Source organism: Astatotilapia calliptera, chromosome 20 (genome assembly GCF_900246225.1).
Source record: "Astatotilapia calliptera chromosome 20, fAstCal1.2, whole genome shotgun sequence".
NCBI lineage: Eukaryota > Metazoa > Chordata > Actinopteri > Cichliformes > Cichlidae > Astatotilapia > Astatotilapia calliptera.
Genome location: NC_039321.1, coordinates 8888120 through 8904350, shown reverse-complemented (window position 1 = coordinate 8904350; position 16231 = coordinate 8888120). Strand labels below are relative to the sequence as shown.

The following is a 16231-nucleotide window of genomic DNA, read 5'->3' as shown; positions in this document are numbered from 1 at the left end:
TGAGATAATGTGAGTAAAGCTTTAGTCACACAAGCCATTTACACAGTAAGATTACGCGACAACTTCCCCTGATTTCTGCTTTATGTGACTAAAGTGACATTACCGCATCGTAAATGTACTGTAAAGCCCCTTCTTCTCCAAATAAAATGGATAAATGTGATATAAATCTCACATTTAAAACTTACATAAAAAAGCTGGCTGTACAACCGCCATGCAATAGTTTGACTTCTTAATGTTAAGCTAACAGCACATAATTATCTCTACCTGATATTAAGCTATCTATTTAACCATGGGTGTCGTTACACTTGTGTGATGTCTCTGTTTTTAGCACACCATTAGTTTCTCTATTATCTTCTTCATCTGCAGCCCAACAAAGAATCCAGTCAGCTGTAGTGAAGTTTCCCCCAGTTTGAATAGGACGATCCCCGAGTGTCAGATGCTGAAAGCTGACTTACTGCAGCTACCTGCTCAATAGCTCATTCTTCTTAGGCAACAAAAAACCCCAACTATGTGAAGCAAAGCTAGTAAGTATGTAAAGTCTCATGTGCAGGAGTAATAAATCAACTGGAGCATGAAGGAGACGTCCATCAAAGGGTATGCACGTGTACACGCTCTCCTGAACATGAAGTCAAACTGAATTTCACCAGGAACAATTCACTTGTGTGTGTGGCTAAAAACTGTGGGGGTAGTGCTAGCAGGCTAATAACAACAGTCCACAAAGTTGCAAATTATGACTACACAGCAATAGCATCCTCCCTTCTGCTGCTTGCATCATTGTCCTGTGCAGTCATAAAACAGCAATATGAAAGGTCAGTATCTCAGACTGGCATAAAAGAGACTTTTTTGCACTCCAGTTGAATTAAAATCTGCACAGAGGCAAAGAGAGAAGGTCAAATCTTGCATTTTTTTGTTGCATTTATTTAATTCTCATGTGCAAACTCTAAAGGATATTCCATTAAATATCTCAGGTACCTGTGAAGTCCTCTGCTTGGAGATGCAGGTCACACAGCTTGTGGATATAACGGATGTACATGTCTTCTTTGTTGACCTCTGATTTGTAGAAGTTCTGATTTTCAAAATAAACACGAATGGTGAATTTGTCTCCCCAATTTTGAAAATATTAATATATGCTTTTATAAAATCCAGAATAAAAACTCATGAAACTTCTCACCATAAGATTGACAGAGCCACCAATTTTCTTGTTCTCCATCTCATCTCCTTTCATGCAGTCCCTATAAATATGACGTGTTTACTTCTTATTGCTCTGCGATTTATTATTAGAAAGCAACATAGTTAAGATGACAACTACATTTTAGCCTACCTGTAATCTAGTATTCGCTCAACAAGTCTTGTGACTGATGTGACAAATGAGATTCCTGTTTCTCTCCAGGTCTCCTGCTCAATCTTCTCCAGCAGGCTGCACAGAAAATACATTAAAGCATTTTTACCAAAGGCGATGAGCACAGAAATGCAACACATATGAATAAATATGTCTGCCAGTCCATTCACCTTGGATACGGACCAAACAGTTGGGTCCTCGGGTGACGACAAAACAAAAAAGAAGCGTGTTAGAAGGAAATACTAATAGAGTGGCATTATCCTGAATATCACTACACAGGCTCGCTAAACACGGGTTTGATGCTTACAACAGGCTGAAAAGCTCTCTGTGATTGTCATCGCCTTTCCCATCCGACACCATGCTGTCCAGCTTATCCATCAGCTCTGCCTCCACCTACACAAGCACAAACACATTCAGCCAAAAGATGTTATGTGACAAAGAGCCTGTCCATCGCTGCAAGCTAACAATGGGTTCATTTCATAGTGCAATGTCATAATTATGCTACCTGTTTGAAGTTTCCATTTTTCCTCTGCTCCCAATCCATCATGTCATGAAAAATTGGGATCATAATATTTCGAACCTCGGTCTGTGGAACCAGCGTAACACCAAGGAAGGGACCCATCATTCCTGGGATGAAGTGTGGCTTATTGTCTCCTGGATTAAGAAGATTCATACAGACAGACCAGTTTGTTTGCACTAATTTCATGGATATACGTAGTACTGTGAAAAGTCTTGAGCCACCTTTTATTTCTTTATACTTTGCTATGAAGTAGCCGAACTTATTTTACTTTTTTAAAGTGGTCTTGAGCAATAGTTCTCCAGGTTTTCTGAGGGTGTTTAATAGTTCTTCTTTGGGCATCAGCTGCTCTGTCATTCATGTTTTTTCCAGTCACTGTACTTGTACATTTTCAAAAAACATTCTGAGAAATCCCTTTTTTTTCTGGGTGGCATGGTGGTTAGCCTGGTTGCTTCCTAGCAAGGAGGTCCTGGGTTTAAATCTACCAATCACCTGCTGGATTTTGTGGAATTTGAATATTTCCCCTGTATCTGTGTGGGATCTCTCCTGGTACTTCGGCTTCCGCCCACAGTCCAAAGACATGTGGTTAGTGGGGTTACATTAATTGGTCATTGAATGGTTGTCTGTGTCTGTGTTATCCCTGCCACAGCCTGGTGACCTCTTCAAGGTGTACACAGCCTCTTACCCTATGTTAGCTAGCATAGGCTCCAGCAACCCCCCAACTCTAAATTGGATGCAGGGTTGCAGGGATGTAAACAGATGTTAAGTAACTTAACACTTGGTTTTTCAAGCATAAAAAAACATGCCTGATTCAAAGAATGAACCTCTGTTGTTTCTACACAACAACAACTTAGCATACAATCAGTTCTAAACTGTATTTTTATGCATGTTGTTGCTAGAAGCATGTCACAAAAACACACTTGTTCTAATTTCTTTTGTTAGCTACAAAAAATACCACAGTTTGATGGGCCTAAACTATATTGTTTTGCTAGCAAGGTGAATCCCAAAGAGCTATTAGCTGCAAACTTGGTATATGAGAAAATGGTGAGTTTTTTAGTGGAATTTGAGGAAATTGGTCAAGTGGAGGACACCTGACATCAATGCATCAGTGGCCACAAGTTTCATGGAGTGCTTAATCCAAATGAAACTTCTGGTTCAAATTGCTTTCAATATGTACAGAGGAGGTCAGGAGAAAGGTAGAACAGCAAGTGTCTACAGGCAATTCTAAAACACATGGAGAATCTGTCATGATTTGGGACCGCATTTCAGCTGGTGGTGCAGCCAGAAAAGTGCAGTCAAGTTTTATTCCACCACACAATACCATCTAAAATGCTTCTGATTGCCTTAGGCTTCATTTTTCAACTTGAAAATGATCCCAAACACACTGTCAATGAAGTAAAAGTGTACATTATCAGTCATGGACTGGCCTCCCCAGAGCCCTGACCTCAATATTACTGAAGCAGTGTGGGATCATCGTGACAAAGAATGGAACAAAAACCAGCCAACATCCAAAGAAGAGCTTTGAACGTCCTTCAAAAAGCCTGGAGAACTATTCTCAGGAGCTCAGGCTATGCTGAAGAGTAAAGGTGGTCATACCAAATACTGCCTTTCAAGCACATTGTAACTATAAAACTCTGTTTTTGCCTTAAAGTCACTATTTTTCATGGATTTTTGCACGTTTCAATAAGTCGTTCCACCCAATTCCCAGTTTTCCTATCAAAATAAACAGAAATGAGGAATGGCTTGAGAATTTTGTACAGTAGTGTAATTGTTAGTGATACATGTATGTGTCTGTGCTAAAAGTGGGCATCACAAACCTAATTTTTGCCACATGCTGAAGAGCTCATATGCCATCATAACTCTCATGTCACCATACCTACAAATAGAACAGCAAAAAGAGATCAAATGTCGAAAATGACATAATTAACACGATGCTTGGAAGAAAGCACACACAATTAAAAAACTCTTACTTATCTAGGACTTTCTTTCTCTTTGCAGGACCTAATGACTCCAGCTGCAGGCTGGGCTGGTTGATGTACAGCACAGTGAGGCTGAAAAAGGAGTTCCACACCTGACAGACAAAGAATTATAAACAAAAGTAAAGAAACGCAACACTGAATGACATTTAAATTGCGCTAGTTAGCTGCTGTGTGGCTTCATGGTGTAGTGAGCACTAGCTGCTCTCCTAACACGCACCTTGAAATCAAAATCTGCATCTGAGAAGTTCTTGTGCAGTGCCGGAGACAGAAACTGTGTTGTCACTACGATGATACTGCAGAAAGCAAACATTACCCTGTCAGCTTACAAAATGAGCTAGGTGCCAAAAATAGATGAAACATTTTGCAACACAAGCGTCACCTTCAGAGTAGGATTATCTGAAGAAAGCCTGATCTAATGGTTGGCTGTATTCCCTTACCATCTCTGGGACAAAGACTGCATGATAGAAATGGAAAAAGCAGACTCACTGACTGGTTAGGAGCCGCATGACACTCCAGTCACGGGGGAAGATAGTCAGTTTCATCAGATTGCGAAACACGCAGAAGATCTTCAACAGGAACTCCTGCAGAGGAATATATTAAGAAAGAGTATGCAGTTCTGAAATGTAGTAAATAGGCCACTGCACAAAGCTTTGAGACTCAGAGAGTTTCCCACCTTTAGTTCCTCCTTGCTGTGGAAGTTGTTGAGTAGATGGTGAAAATGGATCTCCGTCATCTGCCGGAGCAGGGACAGAAGACAGGAAACATACTCCCCCTGCATGCAAGAACATCGCAGGCACAGAAAGGTTAATGAAGAAAAAGATGAACTAAATGGAATTTATTTTTACTGTCCATCAAAGATGCCGCTTGCGCGACAGTTTACCGTTATCTCAGCAGTGCACTGGGGGCATCTTTGTCCTCTGGATGTCTCCACAGAGTGAGATTTGCTCATGATGGACAGAAGAGTTTGCAGCAGCACATCCAGTAAGCTCTCCACCATCATCTCCACCTCCTCCTGAACAGAAGACTCCTGAAAACAAAAACCAAAGGAGTAAACTGACGGATGCAGCGCAACTAAAAAACATTAGCATACAATACGTCAGTATGTGTTAAGTATGCACAGAGAACAGGGATCTGTACCATTGAGCTTGTCTTGATTATTGAAAAAATGCTGCCCAGGATCCCAGAACAAATGAGCAGCTCCCTCTGCTGGCGTAGATGCAGGTGGATGTGATGTAAAACCACTGGCAACAATATACTACGAGATTCTGGCAAAAGGGGAAAGAAAAGAAGGAAGCAAACTGAATATAAAACGAAAAACACACTTTACGCACATTAGATTTGCATGGGCTGAAACTGTCAGACCATGCTGTTCTGTCATCTTCAGAGAAAAACATTTTCTTAAAACCTTCACAATTGTCTCACCGGGGAAGAAAAAGAGGCGGCTCTCGACTGTGCGAGCAATAGACTGCAGCTTGACCACATCCATAGACTGGCCAATGTCCACTGTGCTGGGCATGCTCCCTAGGGTGCCCCTGACATATTCAGCTACCTCCTGAACAGTGAACATCTGCAGCAGCTCATCAAAGATATCAGGGAAGCTGTTCAACAGCGCTGCCTTGAGAGGGAAACAAAACACAGAGCTGCAATTAGTAGAATACATAGGGAACAAAAATTCAGTTTCAAAGATGCTACAAATAAACTGAAAGTCATAATACAAATGAATGAAAAGGCCTTTCTCCATGACATACACACATAAAATGAAAAAACAAATTAAGCCGAAACTCAAAGGAATCCAGCAAATGTGTTGATGCACAAAACGGTTTAGTTAATTTTATATTTACTCTCAAATTAAAACATCTAATCTTTCAGATCCAGGGTCAGGTTGTGCAGCATCTGCTGCATTGTGGAACAAACACAAGGGGGCGCTGTCACTTACTGAGGAGGACGAGAGCCCAGGAGCATGAACACAGAGAGGCATGCAGCTGATGAAAGCCCTAGACTGTCCAAAAATCAAGCCAAGGAGGGCTCAACAGTGGCAGTGAAGGATGGAAGCATCAATCAAAAAAACACAACAAATAAAAGTCACAGGAATAAAAGAAGTTAACAAACTCAAGCAATGAAATATGAATGCAAACTGAGAGTGAATAAAACTGAAAATTACAAAAAATTTTTTTAACAAAAGATAAAAATGGCTGGTGAGCAGGTGACATAAGGGGGATTTTGAGAGTAGCTTGAAGCGTGAAGCGTCTGACCTGTGTGAACACCAGATTCTCTGAGCTGCGGCTATCCAGACTCAGGACAAAGCGGATCGACTGGAAAAGCTCTTGGATGCTGGCTCGGAACTGCTCCTCCTCCATCCCACAGGTGGCTCTTGAGTACAGGATACGAGACTGGACGATGAACTTGAACAGATACTCTAACGCCTGAGTTGATTGTTGGGGAGATGTAGATAGGGAGTCAGTTGGTGCTCACTTCATCAGTTTCCAAACAAAGAATGAAACTTGCATGCTGGATGAGTTGAATATTGAAAATCAATACATAAAACAAATGCTTTTTAATCAGGCCCTGTGACAAAGTATCTGTTTAAGAGATTCAATCACAAAGGAAATTCAAAGAGCACATGGAAATGCTGCACTCTGTATGTCATTTTTAATAACTTCCTTTCATTAGCTTTTCTTTCAGAAGGACATCCGCTTCCTGAGGCCTCATACGATGTCACATTATTCCTTATCAGCACATCTGTTTGACCATTTCCTCATGCCATGCTAATTAATCGCTGCAGAATGAGCCAAGGAAGAACCAGAAGCGAATGAGTGCGAGACTTTACCCTCATGGCTTCCTGTATGTGGTCCTGTCGGACGACCTCGGCTGAACGGTCCATGTACCACTTTAGACATCGAACCAGCTCTCTGCAGACAAATTGTCTCAAAGTAAGACACTTTGCGCAAAACCAGAACCTGAGCTTCTTCTTTATTTGTGCTACAGACTAACTTCAAAGAATTTGGTAAATGTTTTTATACTTGTATGCCAAAGCTCCTGCAAAGTGGTTTTGTATGTAGGAGTCCATGACGGGTCTGAAGTGGTAGAAACGGCTGTCCCTGAGCAGATTAATGATGAAGACCTGAGCACACAAATACATATAAGTTGTAAAACACTTCCTCTACCTAAAAGTCACAATACATATTTTAATTTGTGAGTACAGCTCCTTTCATTTTCTTACCAAAGACTGGAAAACCAGCGGCCCGTATTTATCAGTGTTGTCATCTAAAAGACAGAAGAGCGTATCCAGGACATCTCGCAAGAACTGCAAAGAGAGGGGAACAAAAAGAGCACGTCTCAAAACAAGCATCGCATTAAAGGCTTTACTGCTAACTAAAATAGAAACAAGGACAAAAGAAAAAAGGATAGCCCCGTCATCACAAACATTTTAAAAACATTTCTGTTTTTTTCCTGACACGCTAATGTGACCGCTCGACAGACCAGCTCAACGCAATTTCTCTAAATACTACAAAAACTTTACGTGTATTTTGGATGCACACAAAGAAATCCTACTCCTTAATCACAACAACACAATATTTAGCAAATAAACAAAATAAAATCATAACAGGATAATAAAACAAATGATCTTCAGATATTGTCAAAAAAACTGAACTCAGTAAAGCTACAGTTACAGAAATAATAACCTTGACAATCTCCTCCCCGCTGATTTGGCGTAGTCGACCGAGGATGTCCAACACCCTGTCTGGGTGGGCCTTCCAGTTAAGAAGAGCCAGAAGGTCCACTGAAAGAAAGAAAGCCAAATAAGCTGACCAGGAAGACACAGCATGGAAGAGCAGCATGTATAAGGTGGTAGATTACCATTTTGTGTTAGTTTGGTGGAGCAGAGTATCGTAGAGACCCAGAAGGTTTCTTTGGGGCTTCTCTGGAAGGGCAGGTTAGCAGGTAGGTTGGGGCAGCTGTTAAAGTCCTCCTTACAGCAGGGCAGGCTCAGATAAAGGCCCTGGTTGCTGAAGGTGGCGTTTTCATCACACTAGAGGATTGAAATGGAACAGTAAGAGCTGGACACACACATGTGGACAATTAATATTTAATGAAAGAATACTGCAGCAAAAAGAGCTGCAGTTCTAGTCAATAACAGGGTGGCTGTAGCTGTGGCTTCTGGCAGCTGTTGCTCAGAAGGTCGAGCGGGTTTTACACTAAACATAAGGTACCCAGCTCCTCCAACTTCCATGTCCTTGTGATCTTGGGCAAGGTACCAAACCCCCCAAACTGCCCCAGATTTATCCATCAGAATACGTGCATGTTAGGAGAAGCCCTGCGTGTATAGTATAAAAGCTCTATGTGAATGTGCCTTGTATATGTAGCGTATTTAGCAAAATATCAGTCAAAAATGGTAAATGGGAAAATGAATTTGGCTCTTCTCTCTGGGAGCAGTAAAAAAAAAACCCAGCCAAGTGCCACACTAGACCTCGGTGTTTCGCTCAGTTATTTATATAATTATGTTTTAATGTGCTAAGTACACATGCATGATCACATATCAAAAACTGACGACATGTCAGGCAGCTAACAAGGATGAGATATTGCATAAAGGCAGGACTTTCACTCGTGTATGAGTCACCTTCTACAGCTGCTGCAGAGCACCACATGTCTGCAGCATCTTACCTTGTACACATACAGCTCATGACTCTCATCTGAGAGTGTGGTCCCATCCTCTCTCATCAGAGGAGTGAAGGCAAAACCAAACAGTTTTTTCTCCCCTTTGTCTTTAGCTGAAAGGAAACACATCACAGTATCCTGAATCATATACTTAACTATGCTGCATAAACCTTGCATACTGTGAGCAATCATCCGAATAAACGTGTGTACTGGGGGTGCCACTGGGTTGCATTACTGACTCACTGGAGCAGTGTCTGAATTCAAATCGTAGGTGGGAGCCTCTGAAACGGTCTATAGGAATGGGCAGCTTGACCATCTCACTCCAGCGAGGACTGTTGTTGTGATACAGGACAAACGAGCGATATTCAGAGGTGTTAGGCTCCCCACTGCCTAAACTGATGCAATCCTGCAAAAAAAGCAGACTTGCTGTAGTTCATATACTGACGATATGGCACGTATTAACTCATGTGCACATGCGTCATACTTTGAGTGTGTCGCCGTCGGCGTAGAGCACATAGAGCGTGACTTCGATGTTCTTCTGGACACTTTTGCCGCCCCTCTCAAACTCCCCCCGCTCCAGGGTCAGATACAGGTCGTTGCGTGTGTCACCTAGGAAAATTAAACAGCCCGAATTTTACTTAGAGGGGAAATGATTTCACAGATTTGTCAGAGAGAACGCTGCTGTTCGTGAGAGAGAGAAAAATGATGAAGCCTTTTGTGGCTCCAGAGGGACTTTTGAAAATGTGACTGCCTCAAGTAAGATCACTTTGAGGTCAGCTGAGTATGAAAAAATAATCTGGAAGTTTGGAGTTGGAAAACAATTAATCTGCATTAGGAAGGCAAAGACATCTCTGAAATTCCCCAACTACGACAACAACCCTGTCTCCAGCCATGTTCATGCGAGCCTCTGCTCCACAGAGGAAGTGTGAGCGGTCAACATAAATTAAGCCTTCATGTGGACTTGAATGTGCACTGTATGTCGCATTCTCCTCAATGCAAAGTGACCCCACTGAGTTGCAATAAACCAGCTCATGACTGCCTCAGCACCTTTTGTTCGGTCAGAGTTTAATGAAAGAAATATCAGTAGCAACAGTGCATGCAGATATTGCAGTTATTTATAAAATCAGATTATAGTTATTTATATCAAGTCATTTCCTTGGGGACAGATGACTCACAAGGAGTGATATTGGGAGGTATTTCAGGCTAACTGGAAATAAGCTGGAGAGGGGAGGAGAGGACAGGATTATGCATTCTCAGTAGACACAAAGCACTGCAATGTCAGCTGATGAAATATTCCGAAATAAACACACTTCTCCCTTTTCTCTTTCTTTGAGTTATCTTTAAAGACCTCTGCTCTTTAAAATCTGCTCTGCACCTGACCTACATGCTGATCTCGCGCAGAGAGAGCGAAGAACGTAGAGTCTACAAAACACCAGGAGTGGAAAAAGTACTTTGCAGTGGCAACAACATAGCATAACGCCATTTCAATTAAAAGTTTTACTTACTTATTATGTAAGTTCAAGTACACAGAGAACACAAGCTGAATGTACTTGGTATAAAAGGGAAAGTCTTTTTCCTGCAAAAAATTGTTTTTGTGTGTCACGCGTATAGACTCACTGGCCACTTCATTAGGTATACCTTACTAGTACTGTACATTACCAATTTTTACCTTTAAAAGAGTCTGAATTCTCAATGGCCAGGTTTTCCACAATCCAGCGTTGTGGAAAACGTTCTTCAGAGAAAACGTTCTTCAGAGATTTTGGTCCATATTGACATGACAGCATCACACAGTTGCTGCAGATTTGTCAGCTGCACAATGATGTAAATCTTGCATTTAAGCACACTTCAAGGGGGCTTTATTAGACTGAGATCTGGTGACTTTGGATGCCATTGAAGTACAGTCAACTCATTGTCATGCTTGGAAAAACAGTTTATGATGATTGATGTTTTGTAAAATGGTGCTTCATCCTGCTGGAAGCAGTCAACAGAAGATAGTATACACAGTGGTGATAAATGGATGGACATGGTCAGCAACAATACACAGGCAGGTGGCGTTTAAATGATGTTCAGCTGGTGCTAATGGCCCAGAGTGTGCCAGGAAAATATCCCCCACGCCATTATGTCACCACCACCACCATCAGCTTCAACTGTTGATACAGAACAGCACGGATCCGTGCCTTCATGTTGTTTTGGCCAAATTATAAGAAATTGACTCTCATTAAAACAAACAACATTTTTTGTGATCTTCAATTGCTTGTTTTTGGTGTGCTTGTGTGAATTGTTGCCTCAGTTTACTGTTCTCAGCTGACAGGAGTGGCATGTGTGGTCTTCTGCTCCTGTAGCCCATCTGCTTCAAGTTTCATTATGTTGTGGGTTCAAAGATGATCTTCTGGATACCTTGGTTGTAGCATGTGCTAATTTGAGTTACAGGTGCTCTCCTGTAAGTTCAAACCAGCCTGGCATCAACAAGTCTGAAGAAGAATAAGGTTATCCTCGTTCTCTGTAAAAAGTGGGCATGGCTTTGTGGGAAAACCTCCGTAGACTGGCAGTTTCTGAAATACTCAAAAACAACCATGCCATCTTCACCTAAATCACATTTCTCACCCATTCTGATACGGAGTTTTTCAGCAGATCATTATGACCATGTCTGTACACTGGGTTGTCGTTACATGATTGGCTGATTAGATATTTCCGTTAACATGAAGCAGAACAGGTGTACCCAACAAAGTGGCCGTGGAGTATATAACATTAGATTTGTAATCCGCTGGTTTTAACTATTTTATACAGAGAGCTTCAAACTCTCTAAGCAGGGAGGGCTACAGTAGAATCATCTCTAAACAAAGATTACTTAAAGACTCCTGAAATGTGATGCAAGCTCACTGATTTCATACACTTTGTACAAGCGCTATGCTTTATAAATTGTACCATATTCTAAAGTAAAGTCCTGATAAATAGTACAGTCATTCTTCTGTCAGCTAAACCACCTACAGACATCAGCAGGAAAAAGTACAATGATATGTGGGGGTACCAAGCAGTATCAAATGAAAATGTTCTACCGTAGTGCAAGTACCTTAGTGGAGTACTGGAGTAAATGTACTTACTGTGTTATTTTCCACTAGTGCAATATGCTACTCACACCTACATGTTTTCCAGTCTCTATCCAGATTGGAATAGCTATAATAACATGCCTGTAAACCGAGCAACATGACCATTCACGTATATTGGCATTCATTTGCCGGTGTACACACAAAGCAAAGGGTTGGTTTTTGGTCTAATAGTAAGACTGGAGAGTTCTTTGCTTGGACCAGTAATGAGGTGGAACTGTTCCTGTATATTTGGAAAACAAAGATAATCAATTGCCAGAGAAGGACAAGACAAGAATTACCCATAAAGGATTAAACAACTGAAGGTGTGTGAGCCAAGCTAAAACCTTTTGGATTAATTTATGTGACTTATAACATCCAATCAGGAGGCGAATGTCAAGTTTTCTTTGCTACCTGCTCAGATGATTTTCGCTTTTTGATGCTCTAGTGGATGCCAGGCATTAAAACAGTAAAGGTTGCATGTAGTTAGATGTTTTAACAGTTTAAAGCTGAGGCTGTACACTGAACTTCTCTTTGTCCATTATAGCCCTCTACTTTTTGCCTCCTTACCTGGCAAGATGACATCTGGGAAACCCAGTTTGCGTGTAAGTGCCAAAGCCCTGTTGAACACAGCCTGGTTCTCCCGTCTGATTTGCTCCAGCTCACCTCGCAGCAGCTGCAGGGAAATGATGAGGCCTGGAGGCAGGGGCAAAGGGATGGTGGGCATAAATGATCGTGTGTAAATTGGGAAAAGGGCAAATGAAGAGGTGTGAGGTCGTGGGTGGAAATCAGAATCGAATAAAAGACAGCACAGGGACAAAGAAGAAGAGAGATGTAAGAAGGGAGGGACAGAGGGGTATTTAAAGGACATTAGTCAGAATGTGCGGGAGGAGAAGACAGACAGAAGAGTGAATGGAGAGACGTGATCAGAGCCAGAACATAAGGAGGGAGGGAAAAATTGGGTTCTGGAATTACACAAAGAATCGAGGGAAAATATGGGTTTTGCACAAATCCGGGGACGTATTATTGTGAGGCTTGAGTCTTAAATAACCTATGAGATACTCATAGGGAGAGATGTAACAGTGAATTATGAAAGATCAACCCTTACAGTCTCTCCACTTTTCAATATTTCACAAAGCAAGACGGTTTAACGAGACTCGAGGCGATCTTTTGAAAGCAGAAAACAAATTGGCTGAGTTGCATGTGCTGCATGTGTTGCATACAGTTGAATATAAAGGTCTTTTGTTTTCATTAAGAAGTTTATAGTTAAACAGACCCATTTTTAAGTACAGTTGTAAAAAAGTTACAGATAAAATTGTCCAAAAAACCCCCATAAAACTAAGTTTAAATAAAACTGGGACACCAGAGCCCATTTAGAACAGACCGAGGAGTCCTGTGAGCCGAATCACAGGACAGTTTTCCACTGCCCACTAAATTGTGGACAACTCTGGGTGTCTGTTTTAAGAGGAATGGGTATTAGCAAGCTTGTTATCAGTGCACAATTAGATAGCCAGAATATGTGGAGGTATATTTGTGCACACTGGAAGGCTATAGACAGCATGCCATTCAGTTGTTATCGTTAAGGAAAAGCCTTCTTGATTCAGCAATACAATGCCAACATAGATTCTTCTCCACAATGAAAGATTCCCAGCGCTAAACTGGCCTCCTTGTAGCAGTTGACCTGTCAACTACTGAAAATATTTAAAATATCACAAATCAGAAATACAACAAATGAAGTCCCTCAAAAGCTGAAATATAATATCAACAGTCTGCTTTCAAAACACCAGCAATTTGTCTTGTCAGTTCCCAAACACTTACAGAGTTTTGTTGAAAAAAAGAAGTGATGCAACGTGGTGGTAAACATGCCCCTGTCCCAGCTTCAGAAATGTGTTGTTGGCTTCGAGATGAGCTTAATGTTCTTTTTTTTTTCTCTTTTTTAAAAAAATGTGTGCTGTTTGTTTACAATTTTGAATTAAATATGGGAAGTTTTGTTATTGTTTACATCTAACTAGCTTTTTTTGGAAACAAGGCTATATTTGTATTTTTAATTTAAAGAAGAAAAGAAAAGAAAAGAAAAACAGAGGTGGAAATTTAATGGGAGATCAGCAGAAACAGCATATTTACCATAGTTGGTGCTGGGGGCTGAATACTTGGTGTTAGACTTGCGGATGATGTTCTCATGTACCTGGTACCATTCGTTCTCATTGTTACATCTGGAGAGAAAGACAGTTGGGGAAGGCTGTTAACAACACACCCATCAGAGGGTCCAGATGGATGGTTCAGGACTGTGTGTATGGGGACTGCACGAGCAGCATGAGTCCCAGAGCCGATTTCCTCCTGAAGAAAAGGTAGCAGCAGGGGGAGGTGCTATCAAGCAGCACATTAGCCGAAATGCACAGCGCACTAAGCAAACCTGACAGTCAGCTCTCTACCAGCCTTTTTCATTACTGTGGGCCCAAAGGCCCCTGGGAAAGGCATGGGGAAATGCACATACTAGAGCGATATAAGAGCCGACAGTTTGGAGGCAGCTCAGCACTGAATCACTGCTTCCTTTTTAAAGGGAAGGGATCTTTGTGTCCACCGAGAAAGCCAATAAAAACGGCGGTTTTCTATTCGAGAAATCTTTATTTCACACTGAGCTGCTGTATGGTACTCCACAAGAAAAACAGAACGTAACTGGATGGCAAAGTGTAAAGACGATCACTGACCGGGAGCGAGCTCAGAGAAGGACAGTGCAGATACGAGGAGACACTCTAACTGTTGACTGACAAGAAAATATGCTGAGCGTGGCGTTATTTTTGCTTTGTCCTCTATCTTTGCTCAATTATCTATGTGTCATCTCTCTCGGCCTCTTCCCCTCTCCTTCTCTGTGTCTCCTTCCTTCGCTGGGCTGGCTGGTGTACAGGAGTGTCTTTCTGTGGCAAAGCCTAACAGAAGCAGCCAGATTCACAACATGCCAAGTGCCCTATCTCAGGCCCAGGGTGAGAAGCTATTGATTTTCCAGAGGACGCTTCATTATCATTCTGGTCAAAAACACACCAAGCATCAGCAGTGTAACACTAGGTTGTCATGCTCAACATTTCGAGAACATTTACAGATTCCTGCTGCTCCTCACAGACTCGTTAACCCTATATTCACAAAAGCAAGAAGTCTTACAGCAATGAAAAGGCTAAGCAGAAGGAGAAGAAAAAGAAAAAGAAGAATAGCTTCAGTGGTATATTTACGTATAAACTTTGAGCACAAAGTCCTTCTCCTCTTTGAGGTCGGTGATGGTGTGGAAAACATCACTCATGGCAAGTACAGCGCAGCCATAAGGTCGCCTATACTGCACATGCGGTGGGCCTTTCTTTGAGTCATTCAGCAGCATTCGGCCTGTAAAACAAACAGAGAAATAATTTGCTAAGAAGAACCACTAAAAAGTTATAACCATGAGTAAGACGTCATCATACACTTGTTATTTACCCGTTCTTATGACATGTGCAACAATGTACAGGTCTCTCTTCAAGTCTTTGCTGCTTAGGTCCTACAGAGAGGCAGGAAAACAAATGTTAACAGATTCAAGAAGGAACAAAAAAGTAAAAAAAAGTACAAATATCTTACCGTGAAGAGAGCACACAGGCGATCAACCTTCTCTGGATTCTTTGGTCCTCCATTTTTGTTCAGTTTCACCATGAACTTTTCGCTGCAAACGAAGCCAAATCACAGTTTCAGAGTGTCTGACAACCACAGAATGCCTCAATCTGCTGGGCAGAGACTGTGTGTAGATGTGTATGTATGTTTGTGCTCTTGAACAGATACAGTTTGTACTTTACTGTAAGCCCATTCAAGGCTGTTATGTGCGCGCTGAGGCTCCTCGGTGTACCTGATCTGTTTGGCCTCGCGACTGTCGTACAGAGAAAAGAAGACGTCTGCATCCTCGCTGATGCTGTTGTAAGTGAAGCTCTTCAGGTTGATGAAGAGGTGGTGCGACACAGGGACACGGCAACCGTCACCATGGCGCTGTCTTATGCTATCACCCTGAGAACGAAAAAGAAAGTGACCGCTCACAAGACCACACTGCAAGCGAGGCCAAATACCTGCCACTCTGTATATAGATATGTTTATTAAACAGATCAATGGAAGTATTGAAACTGTTGAAAAATTCATAAATAAGCTTTACAGTGTTGTAACTAGAGTCTATTTATAGTGGAGTCAGTAGAGATGAACGATTTCATCCCAATTAGGATGTGAAAAGATGAACAGAGTGATGGAAAATTGGTGGCTTTGCTATAAGGGAGGGTGCAATATCCTGTGTTTATATAATGTATAAGTTTAACAATGAAAAGATGCATATGTGAATGCACAAAATCCACAAAGTTTATAAGACCTCTGAAACTCACATATTTACTTGTTAAGCTAAAGTGCGCTTACAAGAAGACACTGTGCTTTTACTGTGCTAACAGCAGTTTATGCTTATGTAAATCTTTATAGCTATCGCACTAGTTTCGCTCTTCTTGGGCCCAAAGCCAGACAGACTTTACAGCGCATCCTCAAACAAAATGCAACGTGTCTTTAAAATAGTGTTCCCACACGAGAGAAAGCTATGATATGGCCTACAGCACCATTTGTGCATGCACTGGGACATATGTGATTCCAGTGGGAACCAGTCCTCACACCC

The 16231-nt window shown here is 41.6% G+C and overlaps 1 protein-coding gene across 3 annotated transcripts in view; it reads right to left on the bottom strand.

Moving 5' to 3' along the window:
- LOC113013052 (dedicator of cytokinesis protein 3-like) overlaps positions 1-16231 on the bottom strand; it is a 51631-nt gene that overhangs the window by 15510 nt on the left and 19890 nt on the right. For all 3 annotated transcript variants that reach the window (XM_026153637.1, XM_026153638.1, XM_026153639.1), the window contains exons 9-37: positions 15437-15591; positions 15175-15256; positions 15037-15097; positions 14799-14946; positions 13699-13787; positions 12145-12270; positions 8976-9100; positions 8735-8897; positions 8498-8604; positions 7694-7865; positions 7519-7616; positions 7056-7139; positions 6856-6956; positions 6663-6744; positions 6088-6258; positions 5258-5450; positions 4973-5100; positions 4716-4862; positions 4509-4607; positions 4322-4416; positions 4053-4128; positions 3827-3927; positions 3674-3732; positions 1845-1993; positions 1647-1732; positions 1510-1536; positions 1322-1417; positions 1172-1232; positions 973-1066 (exon numbers count right to left, since the gene is read on the bottom strand). In XM_026153637.1, coding sequence (XP_026009422.1) covers positions 973-1066; positions 1172-1232; positions 1322-1417; positions 1510-1536; positions 1647-1732; positions 1845-1993; positions 3674-3732; positions 3827-3927; positions 4053-4128; positions 4322-4416; positions 4509-4607; positions 4716-4862; positions 4973-5100; positions 5258-5450; positions 6088-6258; positions 6663-6744; positions 6856-6956; positions 7056-7139; positions 7519-7616; positions 7694-7865; positions 8498-8604; positions 8735-8897; positions 8976-9100; positions 12145-12270; positions 13699-13787; positions 14799-14946; positions 15037-15097; positions 15175-15256; positions 15437-15591 — 3175 coding nt within the window. The remainder of the gene's footprint in view (positions 1-972; positions 1067-1171; positions 1233-1321; positions 1418-1509; positions 1537-1646; positions 1733-1844; positions 1994-3673; positions 3733-3826; positions 3928-4052; positions 4129-4321; positions 4417-4508; positions 4608-4715; positions 4863-4972; positions 5101-5257; positions 5451-6087; positions 6259-6662; positions 6745-6855; positions 6957-7055; positions 7140-7518; positions 7617-7693; positions 7866-8497; positions 8605-8734; positions 8898-8975; positions 9101-12144; positions 12271-13698; positions 13788-14798; positions 14947-15036; positions 15098-15174; positions 15257-15436; positions 15592-16231) is intronic.